This window comes from Aythya fuligula, chromosome Z (assembly GCF_009819795.1).
Source record: "Aythya fuligula isolate bAytFul2 chromosome Z, bAytFul2.pri, whole genome shotgun sequence".
Lineage (NCBI taxonomy): Eukaryota > Metazoa > Chordata > Aves > Anseriformes > Anatidae > Aythya > Aythya fuligula.
In genome coordinates this window covers 21218177-21240832 of record NC_045593.1, presented here as the reverse complement: position 1 = coordinate 21240832, position 22656 = coordinate 21218177, and the positions used below count along the sequence as shown (strand labels likewise).

Below are 22656 nucleotides of genomic sequence, written 5' to 3'. Positions count from 1 at the left end.
CAATATATTGCTATTAATACATGATGTACGTTAAGACGTTTTCCTGTTTTCTGTAAGAGTGAAGAGGAGGTATTTGCCTTTCCCTGAAATACCTAAGAATACTCACAGTAAGAAAGAACATGTAGTTCATTGAGGTGAAGTGCGTTAGTATTGCTTGCAGTACTGAGAAACCTCTCAAGTTTTTGGCTAATATAATCTGGTTCAGATGTCTGTAGCTATACCCGTCACTGGATCTATGAACAGTTTGAATAAAGTCATTGAGCCTCGATAAGCTCGATAAGCTTCTTAAATTAATCTGAAAATGTTTCATCTAAGAGACAGCGTAGCATTACAGGGATTTGTGGCCCTGCCAAACTTTTTATTTTCTTTCACACTTTCCCTTTCCTCCTGTGGTATATTTTTCTCTCATTATTAAAGATTTAAGAATAACAAAGACCAATTTGTCATATGATATTTTACAACATATTGTGCTTATGGTGGTGTGGCAAGAGCAGAGTAAAGGTTAGCATGGATTTTAAGTTCATTGTACACTTGCCTTTAGGTGTTGAGGATTGTGCCTAATGTTCCAGCTGCACCTTTCTAGTCTTTCCATTCTATAATATCAGGCAGAAATATTTTAGTCAAGAAAGGCCTAGTGGTACTTTTTGTGACCTCTTATAAAACACATCAGAATTTAATCTGGTAGCTCTCACTTTGAGTCCTGTAACTTTGATTTAAACAGTTTCCCTGCCACTGAGATAGACGTCACAGAAAGTTTTGAACAACTTACAGAGAGGAATCGATACAGCCAGGGCTTTATTAGACCTGGTAAGACATTGTGGAATGTCAGGTAGTGGATCCACTGAAAGGTGGAATGTTCATGTAGTATCTAAGATACAGCTTTTCTGGATTTAGTTTCTGTTTATTAATTTTTTTTGACTGTCCTTGACTAAAGTAAAAAGCCCTTTGTCTTTAAATAGTTTCCAAATGAAAATGATTGTGTGCTTATATAAAGTCATTGTTGGTATTCTTTTTAATAAGCTGAAGAGATGAGACTTAAATCTCAATGTAAATCACGTTTCCCAGCCTGGAAATGCATCTTTCTGTGTTGTGCTTCCCTTTTAAGATCCTTAGAAAACAATCACTCGTGATTAGTGAGTATGTGTGCATCCACCCATGAGCTCCAGTAGGTGTATGCTTGGTCACTATAGCTGTAGGTTTATGTTGACAGAAACTTCAATTGTTTATCCACTGTGATCCCTGATTCTCTTTTAGACTCACACTTTACCACAGTACAGTTCTGCATTCTTGAACTCTGGCTGGATTTTCTTTTTCATTAAATGTCCTTGCTTTTGGTAGTATTAAATTGTTTCTCTGATGGAATCACATTATTATAGTCTTTGTGTCAACACTAAAGGTAGTGGCAGTGGTATTTCATCTGTTTATGTTCACACTTGTGCTTCCAAATAGCTCATTCTCTCTTGAGACAATTACATTGATATGTAATATAATTCATATATAATGTAATTCATATATAATGTAATATAATTCTAATATAATATGTATAATTATAAATATAATATATAATATAATTCACATATATATAATTCTTCATATAATTCTTCATATAATTCACCTAGAAATTATGATTTCCTAGTTACATCTCCTTTTTTTGAGAATGCAGCCACATTTGTAAAATGTATAGTTACTTACTCTATTTTACTCTTGCAAACAATATTAAATCAGTTTGTTAGTTACTCAGAACTGTTCATTTCTATTTTCAGTTGAACTAATTGTAAATAAAATCAATTTTGCTTGATAAAAGCTGATAATTTGCAAAATGTTTTGCCTTGTTTTATTTATATTCCTAATATCTTAACTCTTCATTAACCTATTCCTTTGTTCATCTTTCCACTGTCTTGTTTAGGATTAAAGAAATGTCAATTAGTTCTTTAACATCTGTATTATTCCACTTATAGTTTAGTTTTTCTGAATGGTGTATTAGCTCACTTTCTGCTTTGTCATATTTCATTTATTTGTCATTAAGACATAATCAGGCCAGAAGTTTTCTGAGACAACTCTTCTAAGTCTCTTTTCAAGTTACTCACCTACTGGTGACATTTTCTCACAACTTTCTTACTTTTTAGCACATCCAAAACTGGTAAACTCTGTTGATATGAAGCAAAGTCTACATCTGTTCTGTATAGGTTTTACCATTTCCACCTAATAGTTGGTCTCTATCTTTGTTAGTTTTTTTTTTCTTTTTTTTTGTATTAATATTATTTTTACACTTTTTTTCTTTCTTCAACCCTCCTAAATTGCTTTTTCTATCCACATCTTGATATGGTCAGTAGTTTTTCCGTACTGTTTTTCCCATGTTCAAAGCTTCTGGCGGATATTGATTGCAACCAGCCCTTTACTTTCTTTCTGTTTATTTAGCTGTATTTTAATCACTATAATCGTTTCAACTCATAACTGGCCTAGTCTCTACAGGCACTTCTACATTGCACTAATTTTGTATTTGAGGTGAGAAGTTTCTTTTGTTTGATCAGAACCATGTAATCAGATATGATCCCAGATACCCAAGCAGCTAGCTATTTGCAATCCAATGATATTACTCTTTGTTCTTATTAGGTCCAAATTAATTAGCAGGTTTGTGTGGAAAACCTTTTGTGTTTGAGATACTGTGTGGAGCTATCTCCACAGGGTGGTAAGAGATTTAGTTAATGTGTGTATATATCCCATATGAGATCCTGGGAATAGAGCCATAAAATCCACTATATTATTGTTGGCCTATTTTTTTCTTACGTAAATCTCTTTGTGAAGTTAATAAGATGTTAGTCTGCTTGAGTAATAAGAACTGCAGAATTTGGCCCATTAATAAGAGCCATTAATCTAATCAGAGGTAGGTAATTTCAGGGGTGGTGTGGAAGAGGAAATCCTCATTGTGAAATCTTTTAGATGATGTTTACTGTTCGATTAAATATGCTGGATACCATTGTGCGACGTTAACTGCTTAAAATAATTTAAGTAAACAAACAAGACCTACGTTTCCCTCTCAGAAAAAGAAATGCAGTAAAGCCCCACGCACAAATAACATGTCATAAAATATTAGCCATGCCCCAGGAACCAGTGTTGTTCTAAATTATAGTTACTTTTATTGTTCAGGAAATGCCAATGATATCTGCAAAGGTACAGTGTAGGCAAGTACAGTGTAGGACAACACATAAAGATAACTAAAAGTGAGATTCAGCCTTATTGCAACCTTTCCTCGGAGTTTTAAAGCATCATATGGAAATATTATACTATACTGTACTGTAAACATGAAAGGAGCTTTATCCGCTGGCTCTTCTTTTGACTGACTTTGTGTGAGTCACCATTTCACGTTGTAATAATTAATTGTAAATATTAGTCAATGCAGTGTGTATTAACTGAAGATCTTGCAATCTCAGGATCAGAAAATGAGACAAGTATTAATAAAGATTAAGTGGAAATATGCTGATGTCCCCATTACATTGCTTACAAAGCAGAATTTGGGGGGGGGGGAGTTGCTTGTTTTAAAGTTCAAGTGATATTGTGCATCCTGCCAAAGATAGGATGATTGAGTAGATTATAGCTGACAGGATAAAGTGAGATTTGACCTGTACCTTGGTGTAACTTTGACCTGTAGTCTTCTATTAAGCAAGATAAGTAGGTTGTTTCTCTATCATAAAACTATAAACTCTAAACTTCTATGTGTTTTATGTGTGAGTAACTTCATTCGTGGGAGTGGTTTTACAGAAGTATGTTAGCTCACTTGAATAAAACTACCCACTAACACCCAAGACTAAATGGGTATTTTTGAGGAATTAGGCATTAGGTTCTGACACCATCATTGCAATTCAGGCAGTTCTAGAATTGGACATACAGAACACAGGAGACATTCTGCAAAGATGGAACTGAAATAATTTTTATGTTGGATCAACATATAATAATTATGCACATATGCACAGAGTTACTATCTTGGGTTCTGAAGCCAGCACATTTAAAACAAAGCTTTTTGACTGTCGGCTTGAATACAGAAAAAATATTTTAATTAAAATTCAGCAGTTTAAACACATGACAGTACTCAAGTGTTGCCAGACATTTTATATAATAAGCTGGAGTATGACTAAAAGTTGAAGGTGTAAGAGAATAACTTTGTGCTTGTTCATTTGGAAAATATAAGTACTGTTAGTGTAAAATGTAATGCAAAGGTGGTGCAGTATTTCTCATTAGCAAAACATTCTCTGTTTAAAATGACAGAGAAGTTCATATTCGAGCGAACTACATAGATAAAGCTGTATTTGACTGTTCAGTGCAGAGACTGTTTGCTTCCATGTGTTTGCAGGGTGCCTTGCACAATGGGATCTCAGTCCTTTGTCATTACCATAATAAATAGGGTTATTTATATTAAAAATAATAAATCGGTCTTTCTGATCTCTGCCTTACCAGCAGGACACAGGTTTCATATTGTTCTTTATTTGTTCTTTTCCTTCCCTAGGCAGACTGAAACTATGTTTTCTTAATACTTCTTTGCTCCATACTTATACATTCTTCTGGCATGTATCTTTTTAAATGATTTTGAGTTGATTCATACTTTTTAGTTACATCAAAAAATCGTTTCCTCCCCCCTCCCCTCTTTTTTTTTTCCTTTTCTTACTTCCCCATTGACAATAAATCATCCTTTAAGCTTACTAACTTTTGAAATAGATTTCTCTTCAGGACCTGTGAAAGAGGGAAGAAGAAAAGTGCATTTAAGCGATAAAGTTAATTTAAATAAGAACTGTAGTGTTTTGGTGAGTGGTTTGGGGAAATACCAAAACTTACCCTTTTTGCTTAGCATATTTCTAAAGCATGTTGTTTATCAAGATTATATTACAAACTCGAGACGATATATTTGTCTTTATTTCTAAATAAATATGTCAGACACTTTTTTTTTTCTGAACTTTGTTCTCTATCCAGTATATTTGTATAGGAGTCATTTTTGCTTGCTTTCTTAAAGGAACTTTATAGTGGTGGCAAAGACTGTAATATCCTCGCATGGATACCAGCTCTTCGAGAGCCAGTTCCTGATGATGTTTCTGACAAGGTAATTATAATTAATATTTTGCCAGTTTAAACTATGTTTTTTATGACTGTTATACTTGGGGGGAAAAATAATTACATAGGAAGTAGGTGTTAGATCATCAGTATTTGTACCAATTGCTGATTTAGAGAATCACCTACTGCTTCAGTGCAGCCTGAACAGGTTGCGTTGGGGTTTTGAGAGGGCTTTTTCATTGGGAGTCTTATATAATCTTTTGCAGATATCTAGCTTCTTGTTTGATTAAAAGTAGTAATTTTCCTTTGGCTATAAGTCTTTCAACTTTCACTTTAAGTTCCTTAATTTCCATACTGTTTTATGTAGTTTATGCTAGTTTGGAATTGGAAAGGTACCAAAGATTGTATTTCAATTTGTTTAGAAATATACAGTTTACTGAACAATAAGATTAGGGGTGCTATACTTCATACCCAAATATTTTTGATGCAGAAATATGATGATTCTAGTAAGCTAACTGTAGTATCTGATGCAAGACATTCAGACTGTTAGCAGGAAGATCATTATAGCAGTGTTTTCCAAGAGTGTATGTTTTTCCTCTTTATATTAGATCCTGGCCATAAAAATTTGAATGAACAGTTTGAGGGGAAGGGGAAAAAATTCTAGATATCAAGAAACTGAAACCATTCACAAAATCAGAGCATGACAAACCGTATTTGTGTTAATAAATAGAGAGATAGTAATGTTTTGGCTCATAGCATACAAAAAAATCCACTTTTTTAAATTTCTGAAATGTTTCATTTTGGGCGGGAAATGATAGGATTTGTAACAGTTTTGTAACATTTCTTTGCTTTGAAACGTGACATATTTCAAAACTATCCTATGTTACTAAACACTAAAACAAAACAACACAAAATACATTGCATGCTTATCTCTGATTATAACTGCCACTTTAAGTATGACATTATGGAGCTGTCAAATGTGCCATTGTTTTGAAAGCTGTTAAGCTGCAGTTGTTATTTGCAAATTTTGTAAATTAGCACTGCCTCAGAAGGAAGCAGTTCTGCCCTCCACCAGCTACTGGTTCCTGCTACCTCTCATGAACAGACATTTGAGTGCCTGTATGGGCAGAATATGAACCCAGGACAGAAGTAAACAAGAAAAACAGTTTTACCCAGAGTCTGAACTATGTGTAGAATCAGAACTATTTAGTGCAGTGTATGATTGCATGTACCAATGAGTGGATGCAAAGGAAGCTGAGGTGAGAACTAGCTGCTGGGTGGAGAAGGGTTTGAGAGCAGCCCTGAGGAGAAAGACCTGGCTGTGTTGGTGGGTGAGAAGTTCATCATGAGCCAGCAATGTGTGCTTGCAGCCCAGAAAGCCAACAATATCCTGGGCTGCATCAGAAGAAGCATGGCCAGAGGGGCAAGGAGGGTGACTGTCTCCCTCTGCTCTGCTCTCATGAGTCTCTGCCTGGAGTCCTGCATTCAGCTCTGGGACCCCATTACAAGAAGGACATGGAGCTGTTAGAACAAGTCCAGAGGAGGGCTGGAGCATCTCCTACAAAGACTGGCTGAGGGAGTACAGGTTGTTCAGCCTGGAGAGAAGACTCTGGGGAGACCTTAGAGCAGCCTACCAGTACCTAAAGGGGGCCTGCAGGAAAGCTGGGGAGGGACTCTTTGTCAGGGAGTGGAGTGATAGGACAAGGGGGAATGGTTTTAAACTAAAAGAAGGTAGGGTTAGATTAGATATAAGGAAGAAATTCTTTACTGTGAGGGTGGTGAGGCAGTGGCATAGGTTGTCCAAAGCTGTAGATGCTGCATCCCTGAAGGTGCTCAAGGCCAGGCTGGATGGGGCTTTGAGCAACCTGGTCTGGTGGGAGGTGTTCCTGCCCGTGGTGGGTTGGATCTGGTTGGTCTTTAAGGTCCTTTCCAACAGAAACCATTCTGTGTGTCTGGAGGTGGACAGAGGCCAGGACTACCTCTTGAAGCAGTAGTGCCAAGTTATACGAGGATAGTGAAATTATGATTCAGAAAGCAGTAATATCTATCTGTAATATCTGTCTATCATATGTAAAGCTTTCAGCCAGTGCTTCAGATATTTTCGTTGAAAATAGAATTAAATATTGTTTCTTCTCATAATTTATCTTGACTCAAAACAGCAAAATGGCCAAAGAAGAATGGCCAAAAAAAATACAATACCCATAAGGCACACAGTAGTTTGTCTACAGATAGTAGTTTAAGAAATGCCTTTAGCATTGACCTAATTTGATTTTATTATTTTTAATTAAGCAAACCACTGAGAGAATTTTTATTTTCTTTAGTGTCTGCCTCAGCAGCATTTAAATCCAGCATATGAAGATGCATGGAGCAGCAGTGATGATGAAGGCTGAATTTCAATTACGTGGCGATATAAAATTGACATTCAAGCACTGCATTCAAGGACTTTATCTACAGAAGTGGATATTGTCAGATTTATTGTGACCGGATTCCATGTAATGTTCTGTTAAAGCAAGGTCTTTCAGAAATGTTTCCACTTTTCTCTTTGTTTTTTTGTTTGTTTGTTTATTTTATTCACTGTTACTGCCACGTCTAAAGGATTACTTTTTCAGATTTACTGATATTTATACTTACCCTTTTGTATTTGTATATTTTGTTCAGTATTGAACAACTGATAAAGAAAAAAATAAAAAGCCCTTGGGACCAGTTAATATTGCATTGTTTCTGGTATCACTAATACATAGCGAGATAATCCCTCCGTTTCAGAGAGAGATGATACAAAGTATTTTGCCTTAAGGAGGACTAGCTCAGGGTTACTTTAAGTTTATTTTTGCAATGTCTACATGGAGTGGAGTGCGTCCATTTTCAACTGCCTATGTGCTGTGGGAGCCAACAGGATTTTGTGGTGTTCTTTTACATTTTATTAATTTTGCTTCAGTTATGTTCATCTATATTCAGTTCAGAAATAGAGGTATAGCTGGGATCGTCTGTTCAAGTATTTGTATGGTGATCCCATCTGCTAGTATCTTAATCTGTCCCATAAAGTTAAGAAAAGAGATTAGTTTTATTTTTGTTTTTATCACTCCTGCTAAAAGGTTTTCAGGATAAGGGTTCCGTGTATGCCTCGCTCACATCACTTGCCAGTATGAAGAATTCCCAGACAGAAACATGCTTGAGGTATAGTATTAAGGCGAAGAACAGTCAAGTCAGACATATCGATGTAGTCCTTCAAAACTGCTCTGATCTGAATTTGTGGTCCAAATACTTTCTATGTTTTGGAAAGGAGGAGTTTTTTGGATGCGTTGTCTAATCTCAGTCACTAGTTTGTGCCTCAGACATAGTCTAATCATCAACCAGAGACCTGAGCTGGAGATTCGCATCAGATTTCCATACAGTTATTCCAGTAAAAAAATTCCTTTCAAAACAGATGTGATGCTATGAGCAAAAGTTCATGTAGAAGAAAAAAAATACTGTATAAATAAATGAAAGAAAGTAAGTTAATCTTTGTATAATGTGTATTGTTAGGTCAATTAGTATGCATTCTGGAATTAATTCACTGTGCTTTTGTATTTTAATATCTATACAAGATAGAGACAGTTTCTATATCAGTCTAGAAGTGGAATAATACAAAGTGAGGAGTGGGCATATCAAGGGAATGTTATGATTAAACAAGTTTCATACATAGTGCAGATTTGCTGAGGCAGACCTAAAATTTAATTTGACCTGTTAGATTGATAGCTGGTAGGTGAAAGACTTCCAGAAGTTTCAAAGAAGGTTACTTTAAGGACCAACCTATCACTTTAAAAGACTAGAGAAGAGCATTTTCTACTTTTTTTTTTTTTATATAATAGTTTTCACTAGCAATGGTGATTCTAATGATGATCTTCCATCTAAAAGTGGAAAACTTGGGGTACAAATTTGAAGCAAGATTACACATTTTTATTTTATTTTAAAAAATATTATTAAGGGTGACTTTTTTTTTTTTTGCATGTGATAAGTGTTCATATCAATATTGTATATTTCAACTGCAATGCATGCATTTGGTATTTGATTTTCTAAAATGTTGCTCAGTGAGTCATAGCAAAGCTCCTTATCAAAGAATAAAGTAATTATTTTTTCAATCAGTTTTCAATTGTCTGTAACATGACCATAAATGGTGTTGATGTAAGAAAAAAAGTTCACAAATGCACATGCACACCAAAAAAAAAAAAAAAAATCAAGAGTACAGGTCTGTGGTGGCCTTGTGACAGGTAGAATGGTGTATAAAATGGGGGAGGTAGAGAAATCTAAATTTATTTAAGAAGGTGAGAAATTATAAAAGCAAAAGCCATAAACGAGTGTTGTATTATTTCTGTTATTTTTTTTTTGAATGGCCTTTTTGTCTTAAGTTCCCTTTCCCATGCTTTGAACACAGTCATTGAAGTTGGAAGGATCAGCTGAAGATCACCTAGCGCAAGCTCCCTGCTTGAAGCATGGTAACCTAGAGCAGGTCAAACTGGACTGTGTCCAGTTGGGTTGTGATCATCTCCACAACTTCTGAACGTGTTCCAGTGTTTGAGCACCCTCAGTAGAAGTTTCTTCTTAGGTTTAAATCACATTTTCTGTATTTCAGTTTGCACCCAGTGCCTCCTGCCTCATTGCTGGATATCACTGAGAGGTGTCTGACTTTCTCTTCTCTATGCTGCCTTTTCTTCACTCCCATCAGGTGTCTCTAGATGTTGATATGGTTCCCCTGAACCGTCTCCTTTCCAAGCTAAATAGTCCCAGCCCTTTCAGCCCCTCCTCATGTGAAGGATCACCCCCCTCAGCTTGCTGATGGCACTCTTCCTAATGCAACCCAAGATGCTGATGGCCCTCTTTGCTGCAAGGGTGCATTGCAGCAAAGTTCATGGAGTCCAGCAAAACTCCCACATCCTTTTCAACAAAGTTGCTAGCAGGATGGTCCGTGGCTCATTCTGGGTCATGTTTTTTGTTTTTTTTTTTTCCCCGAGAGCTGCATTTGGCATTTTGCTTTATTGAACATCATGCGATTGCTGTTTGCCTGTTTCTCCCATGTGTTGAGGTCCCTCTGAATGGCAGCAGCAGCACAACCATCTGCTGTGCCAAGCACTCCTCCCAGTCATATGTCATCTGCAAACTTGTTGGAGGCGCATCCTGTTTTATCATCCAGGTCATTAGTGAAGTTGTTAAGCAGTACTGGCTCCAGTATGCACCTGTGGCATGTACCACTACTGACTGGCCTCCGACGGGGCTTTAAGCCACTAATTGCAAGCCTCTGGGCCTGGCACTTCACCCACTTGTCACTCTGTCTCACTGTCCACTAACCTAGTTTGTACCTTTTTCAGCTTATGTGTAAGGATGCTTTGGGAGATGGTATCAAAAGCCTTACTGAAGTCAGGGCAGGTTTCACCCACTGTTCTCCCCTCACCTGCCAAGCTAGACGAATCCTTGGAGAAGGCTAGGAGGAGGATCAGTCACGATTTCCCCAGTGTATACCCATACTTACTGCTCCCAGTCACCTTCTTTTGCTTCACTTGTCTGGAAATGGTTTCCAGGGTTACTTGTATTACCTTCACAGGGAGGGAGAGGAGGTTGACTGGCCTGTATCCTCCTCCTTGACCTTGAATTTACAGTTCTCAGAAACCCCTCCTGCTAGCCATGACCTTTCCAAGATAATTGGGAGTATCTTTGCAGTGACATCAGCTGTGGGTGCATCCAGTCATGCACAAGAAACTTGTGTATATCCAGCCTGTGCAGCTGTTCCCTAACGGATTCTTCTTCGCCAAGGGTGACTCTTCCTTTTTGCAGACTTTTGGTTCATCTCAGGGACTTGGAATTGCTAAAGGCCAGTTTCATGTGTGAGTATTGTGGCAAAGAAGCATTGAGTACCTCAGTCTTTTCCATGTCCTTTGTCTCCAGTTACCTTGCCCACGCTTTCAGTGGGCGCACACATTCCCTAGTTTTTCTTTTGCTGCTGATATACCCATAGAAGGCTTTCTTTTTGCATTCACTTTCATCACCAGATTTAAGTCCAGATGGTTTTTGGCTTTCCTAACCCCATCAGACATACATATATATGTATATTTTAATATTCCTGCCTGCTTCCACCTCTTGTACACTTCCTATTTGAATCTTGAGTTTTGTCAGGAGCTCTTTTTGATCCTCACAGATATCTTTCCACCTTTGCCTGATTTCCTGTGAGTAGGGATGGATCATGCTTGAACTTAGGGGAGGTGAAAATCAACCAGCTCTCCTGGACCCATCTTCTTTCCAGGGCCAAGTCACATGGGATTCTTTCACACAGAACCCTAAATATATTGAAATGTGGGAAAAAGGGTAATTTTCCCACTACATTTAGCATTGATGTGGCCTCACCTTGAATATTGTGTGCAGTTCAGTGGTCCACAATGCAAAAAGGAAGTATCGAGAGGAAGGTAGCAGAGCTGGTAACAGGGCTGGAAGGCCTGTCCTGTGAGGAGAGGCTGGGGACACGAGGGTTGTCCAGTGAGGAGAACAGGGGGCCAAGAGGTGGCCTGACTGGAAGAAGGGGAGGCAGAGGGAGAGGTGCTGGTCTCTGCTCCCTGGTCACCAATGACAGGACACAAGGGAATGGCAGAAAGCACAGGGGGAGGTTCAGAGCGGACATTAGGAAAATTCCTTTACCCTGAGGGTGGTCGAACACTGGAACAGGTTTCACAGGGAGGTGGTTGATGCCCCAGGCCTGTCAATGATCAAGAGGCATTTGGACAATGCCCTCAGTAACATGATTTACCTTTTGGTTAGCCCTGAAGTGGCCAAGCAGTTGGACCAGGAGGTCTGTGAAGGTCCCTTCCAACTGAACTGTTCTGCTCTGATCTATTCCTCTCTGCCTTTACAGGGCTCATTTTCATGCTGTTGCAGGATAACTTTTTGCATCACACCAGTTTTGCATAAGCTGTGCCATGAATGCAACGTGGGATTCAGCTCAGGAAGAGGTGGGCTGTGGATTATCTGCCCAAGTATTTATTTCTTCAGGTACCTGTTGGGTTAGTGTTTGATGCTGTCACAGACAGCTAAAAATAGGAATTAGTTGCCTGGGGGGGTTATTGCTCCTATTAACACCTATTATCTCTTACACAGGCATCTTCCCATATTCTCTTCTGCTATCAGTTGATGATGTTCTCCTTCCTCCTGATGGAAGGAGAGATGTTTCTGGTGAGGGAAGTTAGAAATGTCTCTGTCTCATCTGGGTGAGAATCCAGGCCGATTCTACAATCAAGCAGCTGCAAACCTTCAGTATAATGGCAGTAGCTCATAGGTGATGTTCTTTTGAAACCTTTTGGTAGTGTGCATCATCTCAGACATCAGTTTCTGTGAAAATTCTTCTAGAATTCCTGTGAATTTTTTCTGAATGTAGTAAATTTATTATTTATGTTTTCCAGATATTTGTAATGTACTAATTAAATCTGAATTTTCCCCTTCTTTTGTGACTACTTTGTTTCTATGCTTATAGCACATATTTTTATAGTATTTGAGCTCTTTCAGAGCCAGAAACACAGCAAGTGGGGTAATGTAAACTTCATTGCACTTCTTGTGTCAGTCAAAAAAACAAAAACAAACAAACAAAAAAAAACCACAGACTTTTGAAAATCTGGTGTCAGAAGGAGTGCTATATTCATGTTGAAATGAAGTCATTTACTAAGAGACAACTAGCTAATTTTAGGTTCATGTTAAAAAGAGTAAGAAAGTTTAGAGTTGGAGAAGAGTTTGAGCTGAATTGGAGAGCGCTTCATTTCAGTAGCAGGTACTGGGATTTAGCAGTCATACTCTATGTTAGAATACACAGAAAACTGTTTTCATCCTTTCAAGTCATTCCAGGAATTTACCGCTGCTTGGAAGACTCACTTTGCATCCCAAGGAAGATGAGAAGACTTTTATTTGAGCTTGACACACAAGGTACCAAAAGAGGGGAAAGAATGTATTTATTCTGACAAGAGATCGAAGAATTTCCATTCCCTTCTAGCTGAGCGAAACAATGGAGATGGAAGCCAGTCTTATCCAGCCCAACTTAAGAAATCCAGATCACCTGAGAAAAACCTCCTTCAGCCTGAGTGAGAGCTGAGCTCTGTGGTCAGACAGGACTCCTTGATTATTTATGTCTATATTATGACACTTGAAGAATTGGGCATCCAGACATCCAAGCAACAAGCAGATTGTTTTTTCCTGTTCCTGTCCTGTTTTTCCTGGGGGAAAGTATTAGCACATGAGCATACAGAGACAGTTAACTCCCAAATTCTGGTAAAAACAGGTTAATGCCGTGTGCTTACCTGCTTTTGCCCCTTTCTCTATACCCAATATACTCTCTCTTATACTTGCTCTTATATTATGCTCATGAGACTGAAAATGCAGGTATTTGTTTGCCACCTTTTCCAGCATTGTTTGGATTTGTAGTCAGGCCAGGCTTCACACTGCACAAGACATCTTTTTTAATCAATAATAAGTTCCTTGTATACTCAGTCAGCTTAAATTCTGACCTGTATGACACCCGTCATTGCAAAGCTGAAAATTTATTGGATTTGGGAATATCAACAGAATTTACTTTTTCCCTGATGTTTACCTTTGTGTTACAGCCCTTATCCTACCTTGTATGTGTATGTGTGTGTGTGTATATATATATATATATGGAAGACATATATGATATATGTATATAGGGTATATATATATACACATATATATACATGTATATATGTAATAGAAATGATACTGTTTTGGCACCATTAGAGGAAAGTTCTTACTTTTCTTCTTACCAAATTTTAGCACAGGCAAAAGTCTACTGCACACAGTTGAGAATTGTAAGCTCTTCGCTGAGTATTGGTCAAGGACCTGTCATGGTGAACATGTAGCCTTAGTATGAGCTTAGCACAAATAAAGTTCAAGATACATGGTTAACTAATGGGCGTATTAGTAAAGCCATGGGAAACGTCCTGCTACTTTTTTTTGACATAAAACAAATAGGGATTAGTGTGGTTACGGCAGTCCACAAAGAGAGAGTCTGAGTACTTGCCATGTGCATAGCCACTGAGATGTGTGCTGAGGTTTTGACACCCAAAAGACATTCTTGAAGGCAAGACTGGTTTCAGTAGAGAGCAGTTACCTGCTTGTAGCATCCGACTAAATGAAAATATGTAAAACATATAATTGAAGTCCTTTTCTGTAGTTAAAGATGAGTTACAAAATGGACATGCCTTCTTCCTCCTCCCCTTGTTTTTGTTTTCTTTTGGTCTATTTTATGAAAACAATGGGAATGGAGGATAAAAAGGCATGACTGTGTGGCCAGGAATTCAGGCAGGTGCATAACTGCTGCCCACAGTTTCATCCCTCCTAATCATATCCGTGCGCTGTGTGGTCAGCCTTACCCACCAGCCCACACGTCCTGCCGGGATGACAGCTAACCGGTGTCATCCACTATGCTGGCTGCCTGCAACCACCCCACTCCTGCCAAATTCACCAGGCCTGAGACACTGGGAAAAAAAAAAAAAAAAAAAAAAAGAGAGAGATTATTTTTGGTTTTGCATTTCAGTTTTGTGCTAAGAAGGAGACTTCCAGTCAAGGAGGTCTGTACAGAATCCCAGAAGGGCTGAGGCTGGCAGGGACCTCTGGGTCCATCTGGCCCAGCCTCTGCTCCAGCAGGGACACCCAGAGCAGGCTGCCCAGGACCATGTCCTGGTGGCTTCTGGAGATCTCCAAGGAGGAGACCCCACAGCCTGTCTGGGCATCCTGTGCCAGTGCTCTGTCACCTGCAGAGCACAGAGGTGCTTCCTGGTGTTCAGGGGGAACCTCCTGTGTTCCAGTTTGTGCTCATTGCCTCTTGTCCTGGCACTGAGAAGAGCCTGGCTCTGTCCTCTTTGCAACTCACCCCTTCAAACGCTTACAGACATGGGTGACATGCCCCTCAGCTGCCTCTTCTCCAGGCTGAGCGTCCCAGCTCTCTCAGCCTCTCCTCACAGGAGAGGTGCTACTGTCCCAGAACACCTTGAAGATTACAAATCCACCTTTTTCTTGCAGCTGTGGGACAGAGCTGCATAAGTGATCCTAAAAAGGTTTCATAGTAAATTTCCTCATGCCAAATTGGAGATTAACATCAGCAGTTTAAATCAGTCCAACCAGTTATTTTTACAGCCATATGTTTATAATCTAGAGTAACATGTTTAAGCAAGAATGGGGTAATTTACTCAGCAACAAAAATAATATGTCTTTGTTTAATGCAGAATAGAGTAACACAGGGGGCCAAGAAAAGAGGGGTTATTAAAAAGGTGTTTTGCTTATCTCAGTGGCTGTGTTTGAAAGATACCGAGCATTTTCTGTTCCTGTTGACTGCAAGCATTTATTTATCAGGATACTTGTTTCAGATCAGTTGCAAGTGTTAGCATACTTGTTTTGTATTAGTTATAATAGGCTAAGGTATTCTTCTAAGGCTAAGGTCTTAGCCTCCAATAGGATCATTAAAATATTCTAACAAAATCTGAAATCATATTTTTAGAAAAGTTAGATCCAAAAAAAATGAATTCATAATAAATGAAAGAATATGTTATGCTCTTGCTGGAGACCATTGGGAAGAACAGCCTTACATTTGGTAGCAAGCCAGTTCCATTTGTATTTAAAATTTAAAGTTGACTCATAATCCTCTGTGTTAGTAGTTCAGGGTGGCCTCTGAAGGAACTGTAGCTATTAATGCTTGCCTGCATTGTGCTACTTTCATCCACAGAAATGTGTCTGGGTCTGCACAGCGAAACTTTAATCTGTCAGGACTATTTTAAGAAAGACAGCTAGTCTGGGGGAAAGAGAGAGAGAGAAGGGAATCCTTTCTTGTAACTTAGGGTTTGTCTTCTCTGCAGGCAGCAGCATAATCCAGACATGTTAACTCTAGCTGCAGCAGCCCTACCTAACGTGGTGCTCCTCCATTCGCCCATGTGGAGCTTCCTGCTGCCACGGCCAGGCTGCTGTCCTTGCTCCTGCGTGCGCACGCTTCTCTCCTGTTCCTGGTGGACTTACCCACCAAAAGAGCACAGTGAATGCAGCAGCCCAGGGAGCCCATGTTTGCTGTAATGAGAGACATGCTGAAGAGGAGGTGTAGGGTAAGAATACCGAGTTCTCATGTTTTGTGGCAGTCAGGAGGGAGTGTCTCCGGTTGCTCAACACTTAATTACTGTTGCTATCGCCTCCTACACTGTGCTGTAACTCCTAAGGAAATCAGCTGATTATGATTCTCATGCTAGCAAACATGGAAAAAAAAATGTTTGGGGACTTTGTAAAATGGATTTGAATGAAGCTGTTTTCTTTTGCCTATTACTACTACTTGCAGGTGGAGCATGTGGCCTAGAGAATACATCTTCCTACACAGAGTGTGCATAACCACCCTTCTGATTTGAAGCTAAGCAACCAAAGTAGCCAAATGGCCTGACACTGTCCCGTGGTTTTGCACGGCCACCGTGAAACAGGATCCTTACGCCATGCAGGACTTCTGCACATCTCCTGTGGGAAATGTCACATTTGGCACTCACTCGCAGTGTGTGGCACGTTCTCAGGGGAGTGCACAAGTTGTTTCCCAGGGGAAAAAAAATAATAATAAATGCATCTCTCAAGTTGCACAGAGCTCCGCCATCTGAATGCTATTCATCATTGTTTATAAAGAAAGTTTCCAGAACATTTAATTGTTTTGCACGCAGCTAATATACCTGAGGGCCTAAGTGAATGTGCGAAACAGCTGCTTCATCCTGTTCTGCCACTATAGATACCTATTAAAGTTTATGTTGACTAATGAAGTATATCAAAGTAATTTAAATAACACTCCGTGATGGGCTGTCCTGTTAAATGCAGGTATCTGTGAGACATGCAGACTTCTGGGATATGAGTGATACTGCTGCTTAGCAGAGTTGCCCTGTGTTGGGATTATAGGCTTCAGGACTTCAGCAGGCTTGTTCTGTCTACCCTAAATATGTAATAAGGTCTTCTCAGTTGTATATCTCACATCAGTAGGAAAGCTTGTATGTCCCAGCAACCTTGAGAACTGAGCCAGCAAAGTTTCTTTTCCTGCCAGAGAGAGGAAAAAATGTAGAAGTCAAAGGGTGGAGTGTGGTCCGGTAGCTCACCAGCCTGCTCAAGCATTAAGCTTAACAGGCAGAGGAAGGATGAAGGTGAAAGAAGAACAGAAGCCTTTCTAGTTTACAGAAGGGAAGGTAGAGCCCTGTTTGTGCATGCACAGGGCATGGATGCTTAACAAACCTGTGCTGCAGCAGTGTGTCATCCAGGCAGTGCCCACCACTGGGCTCCCCAACCTCCCAGACCTCAGTGGGTGAAGGCGCTGCTCCACACATGGGCTGTGAGAGCAATGTACCCCACACAGCTCCATCTTCCCTCTGTCTCCACTGCTTTACCCAGAGGCAGTTCAGTTCAAGTCTTTCACAGTCTCCAGCTCCTGCCTCTAATCACTGCTGTTAATTTGCATCTCCTTTCTCTGCTCTCTGCTGCACACAGCCATGCCCACACACAGCTCGCTGAGCCGGGGCTCAGTCCCAGCCTGTCTCCACACTCAAATCTTCAACTTTCTGCTCACTGAGTAGTGTTCATCAAGCTCTTCTGCTTAGAATTGGTGTTCTCTTTGCTTTGGAAATATCACCCATCCTCCACAGGCAGCTCTTCAGCCCATCCTCCCCTTGCTTCCCCATTTCCATTTGGCTGGCACAGCTATGTGCTTAGGTGCATACAGCGGTTTGCCAGGTCAAATAGTGTTTTTGAGCAGAACGTGAGAGCTTTGATCTGAAACCTATTTGGCTATGCTAGGGCTGAACTGTACCCACAGAACAAGGCAAATTGGAGGGAGGATTCATTAACTTTTTCGTAACCCTATGTGAACATATACGGGCAGTTTCTAGAGTAACAGCTGCTTTTTAACTCACTTGGACCCAGTGCAATATACTTCTGCAAAGAGCTCATTAGCTCCCACATTGCAGCTTTTGTTCATTAAGTCACTAGGAAAAGGTTGTCCTGAAAACCTGACATTTAAATATTAATTTTGATTTACAATTGACCTGTTTTCATTGTTGTTTTACGCGGTCAACTACAGCTTCTTAATATCTTACTCTTAATAAAAAAATCTATCATATAAATGCTTGATCTCTAGTTTATGTAAAAGGAGAGTTAGTTAAATAAGTGTAACCGAAGTATTGCAGAAAATCAGGAGCACTACTAATTGCCATATTAAAGTGTTTCCCAATTTTACAACTTTGCAATATAGAAAGGTTGCCAGATTTGTTCTTTATCCTGATTTGTAAATGCTACCTCTCCATAATCTTTCTGTACTCAAATTTCTCTACCAAAATTTCACATTTTTGGCTTTTTCCTGTGATTTTCTAAATGCCTTTTCACCTTAATCTTAGGCAAGTTCAAATTGAGTTCTTAATTTCTTTTAAAGTGTTCTCCATTGCCTTGTCTTCCTTCATCATATCTAAGACCAGCAGCCCCCACAACATGAAGCTGTAAGCTCTGCCCCATCCAGCATTGAGATTTTACCACTTTTTCCCATATAACTATTCATAAAATCTCATCTTTTTGTTTGTTTGTTTGTTTTTGTGTTCAGTGTCTCAGAGTCCATTAGCTTTCATTCCCTCACCTCCCATCTTGATGACTTCCTCTTTACTTCCCATGCCTACCACCTATTTAATGAAAGGTGCCACAAATTTTACAGTCATTAGATCATTCCTGTACTAAGATCTAGCTAATTGTTTTTACCTTGTTTGTTTTTTTTTTTTTTTTGTTTGTTTGTTTGTTTGCTTGTTTGTTTTGTTTGTTTGTTTGTTTTACCCTTTTTTTATATATATTTGCTTTTATTCTTACACTATGTCACTTCCTCTTTCAGCCACTTTTCTTTCCTTTCAATACAGTCCATAATTCTGACCTAACCTGTGTGAGCAATTTTTGTTCATTTACTCTTCCAGCAAGTATCTCCACCCTTTTTATGACCTTACACCAAGCTGGTCTACCCAGGTTATAACTTCTCATTCTTATCAGATTTCAAGACCCACTTCTGTCAGTATGTCCTAGAAAATGAGTCAGACATTTGTTTATGGTTACATCTTAAATATTCATGAGATTTTTCTGCACTGTGCTCTCAGCTGCATCACATGCTTTCCCATTGTCCTGGGTGTCTAAAACCATCAGTAACCTAGAGAATGGAAAACTGGTTGTAGCCAACAAACATATCTCGCTTCTCCTGCATGATCACATCATCCACTCCTCTTCATTTCTCCTGTCCAAAAGCTTTTACCCCTTCTTTGTATTAAGATTCATATATTCTTGGTCCTAGAGTACAGGTACGGTAAACAAGTGAATGATTTAATATAGTAGGTAAACCTTCACCTAAGATTAGCAGTAAAACCAAGTAGTCTTTGATTACATTTATGGATGTATTCTAAGGTTTTAAAAGATAATTAACAAAGAAATACAGAGGATATCTACAGAACATCGCATAGAGTGCCTATACAGAGATGCTTGATGCTGCTAATGATTGATGATCTGTTGTCAGAAACGCTTTGAAGAAAATGATAGCTGTCCCAGAGCTGATACAACCTGAGTCCATGCTGCACAACGCAGCCAAGAAGACTTCCCAGACTGGCACTGTAGAAATCTGCAAGTGTGTAGATATTATCCCAAACCCACCCCACGTTATCTCCCTCAGCACTACCACCTTTTGCAGGAGACAAAGTCATTCCCGGAGATGGCAAGGTCAGGCAGAGTCAGCAGGAAGAGCCCTGCTCCACCACCTCCACCGCCACTGCCTGACAGGTCTGCACCGCAGCAGCCACCAGAGTCTGCAGTGCTGGAGCCCCTCGGGGCTGTTCAGCTCAAGACAGGCTGAACAGGCACAGGGACGTCCTGGCAGTTTGGGCGAGGGAGTTCAAAGCAGTTAAAATTAACTTTGCCCCACCTCAGGTGGCAAGAAGGAAAGCTCTTTGTGCAGGACTAGATTGCTTCTTCAGCCTCCATGCACAAAAATCCTGCTGTCTTGGCAGAGTCCTTAAAAGAAATCCGGCGTAATGGAAAGAATTTGTATGGAAACTGCCCTGCTTTGTCTGCTCAGGTTATTTCTCTCTCTCTGTCTCTCTCTCTTTTCTATCTAATCCATCTTCCTTTCACATTTTTTGACCATTCTCAGCCTCCCCACCTTCCTTTGTGGCCTGTTGAGGGGGTGAAGGGGGAACAAGGTGTTTCCTTAGGAACTCTAATCTAAAAGCCTTTTAACTGTTAAAGATTAACCATTAAAACATCTGTGGAAAAGCACACATTTCCCTGACACTTGACTCTTGCCTGCCACATTCTGAAACTCTGCTATTAGCAATGCTTCAATGGCTCAATCACACTTCACAGGCTGGTAGCAAGACACGCTCAAATCTTATGTGGAAAACAACCAAACACAGGCTAAAGGAGTATGCCCGCCTGGGGAGGCACAAAAGCTGCTGACAGCGAATGAGCCAGTGTGAGACCTGTCTTTCAGTGGCACTATTTGCTGGAGATCTCAATTTTGATGAAGCTTCCTAGTGAGCTCCTTGATTCTGCAAGGCTTGGGCACTTGCAGTGTGGAGGGCAGGAGGGCTGCACACATGCCCACACAGAGACAAATGGATGAATGCAGTGAATCAGGCCCAGGTGGAGGAGTTCAGACATAAAAGGGCCTTTTGGAGAGGATGAAGGGCATGTCTGGCTGGAAAAGCAAAGCTCTGAAATGACCCCATTAGACCTAATATGATACAGATAAGAAAACCCAATGCTAAAGCACTGGTAGCAGATAGAGTCATATATCCTGGAAAAGACCTTCAGGACCACCAAGTCAAGCCATCAGCCTGACTTATGAAATCCCATCAGTAAAACACATCCCTCAGAGCCATGTCCCAACTTTTCTTGAATACTTCCAGGGATGGTGACTCCAGCACTTCCCTATCAGCCCACTCCAGTGCTTGGCCACCCTCTGCATGAAGAAATTCTTCTCAATGTGCAATCTAAACTGCCCCTGGTGCAACTTGAGGCTGTGAGAGAGTTTTCAAAACGGTGTTTATGCTCAAGTTGAATTTGGGAGTTCAAACTTGACCTAAATGCTCAGAACTTTACAACTTCACCTGGACTTCCCTGCAAGATTAAGAGATACAGATATTTGAACCTTTCCCTCACACAAGATGAACAAAAGTAGTTGCTACTATCAGTGAGAGTTTTCCTGCACAGTATTTTGCTTAATCCTTCTTTAGTGACACTGAAATATTTGTTTTAACTTTAAGTCACCGGAGAAGCTGTTTCATCATTTAGGCTGAAATAGCTAAACTCTTTTTTAAATAAAGAGTAGGAGGCAGACTGAACTGTGAGATCATTTTGCTTTCAGGAATTTCAGCAAAATTTCAAATGGCCTTTCAATTTCTGTCTTAAAAAGAAAAACAATTTTTTCTTTCACAAATTCTGCTGTAAATTCACCTGGATCTTCTTGCAGAATCAAAGACCTGGGACAAGAACTGACCAAACTGACAACCAGAGCATGGGAGAAATGGAATGATGCTGGCTTTTCATAGTTCTTTATTTTTAATTGCTATTTTATTTTTGTATGGTTATTTGTTCATTACTATTACATCAACTGGTAGTATTTAGGATGACTTACCTCAGTATTCTCTTCCATATTCAAGGCCTTAGACCCGAAGGATCAGGGTGCATGTCCTGACAAAGAGCCCTAATTCCTGCATGGCCTCATATATGAAAATGCTGCCACCAGAAGAAGCAAAGGTGCATGGAAACAACTTCTTTTTGTTTGTCTTGAGAACTTGATGAAGAGACAAAGTGCCTTAAAAATGGCTGAGAGAGAATAGTAAGCACAATAATTTAGACCTTTCTGTGTGTCACATTGACATTATATCTGCAGAGTGAGATTTCATCTGCATTCATATGTATGAGCTTGTGTAGCCTCTGAGACTATGAGATATATGTAGAACTCATTATAAGCAATAAAGACCAAGATCAAGCCGAGGGAAGCCTAGCAGACAAGAGCATGAGATGTCTCTAAAAATGCTGCTATTAAGTTCAAAATTTCCATTCTGTCCTCTTACAGCATCTCTCAGTAAGCAAAGGTGGGCACGATAAATACAATCACGGTTTACTTCAACCACAGTAAATCCTCTGGATAAGACGATAGTCAGGAAGGAAGCAGCAAAGGGAGAAAGCTTCAGAGTGTCCTTTAGAAATACTTGAGAAGCCGTGTTATAATGACAGAAAAGAACTGGCTGCCTTATTTAACAGTTTTCTAATATCCAGTGTCTAAGCTTTGAAGAGAAACTACTGGCTTATAAGATTACAGAGCTCATCCCCATCTCCCTCCCTCTAAAAATCATCTGTGTGTATCACATGCACAGAGAAAGCAGTACCTCTGCTGCAAAAACAGCCTAAGAATGTAGCTCTTGCAAACCTCCCTGAAAATTTGACTCCCAAAATGTATCCAACCGAAGAACATCAGGCTCTGTGTTACTCAGTAGTACTATGCTGTTGATTAACACTAGAGTAATTCATTGAACCATAACAACAAAGAAAGTGTAAGCTTTGTTTTGAAAGACT

The 22656-nt window shown here is 39.7% G+C and overlaps 1 protein-coding gene across 3 annotated transcripts in view; it reads left to right on the top strand.

Moving 5' to 3' along the window:
* ERCC8 (ERCC excision repair 8, CSA ubiquitin ligase complex subunit) overlaps positions 1-8999 on the top strand; it is a 34930-nt gene extending 25931 nt beyond the window's left edge. For all 3 annotated transcript variants that reach the window (XM_032206221.1, XM_032206222.1, XM_032206223.1), the window contains 2 exons: positions 5003-5089; positions 7362-8999. In XM_032206221.1, the coding sequence (XP_032062112.1) occupies positions 5003-5089; positions 7362-7430 (156 nt within the window). In that variant the 3' untranslated portion in view covers positions 7431-8999. The remainder of the gene's footprint in view (positions 1-5002; positions 5090-7361) is intronic.
* The last annotated feature ends 13657 nt before the right edge of the window (positions 9000-22656 follow it).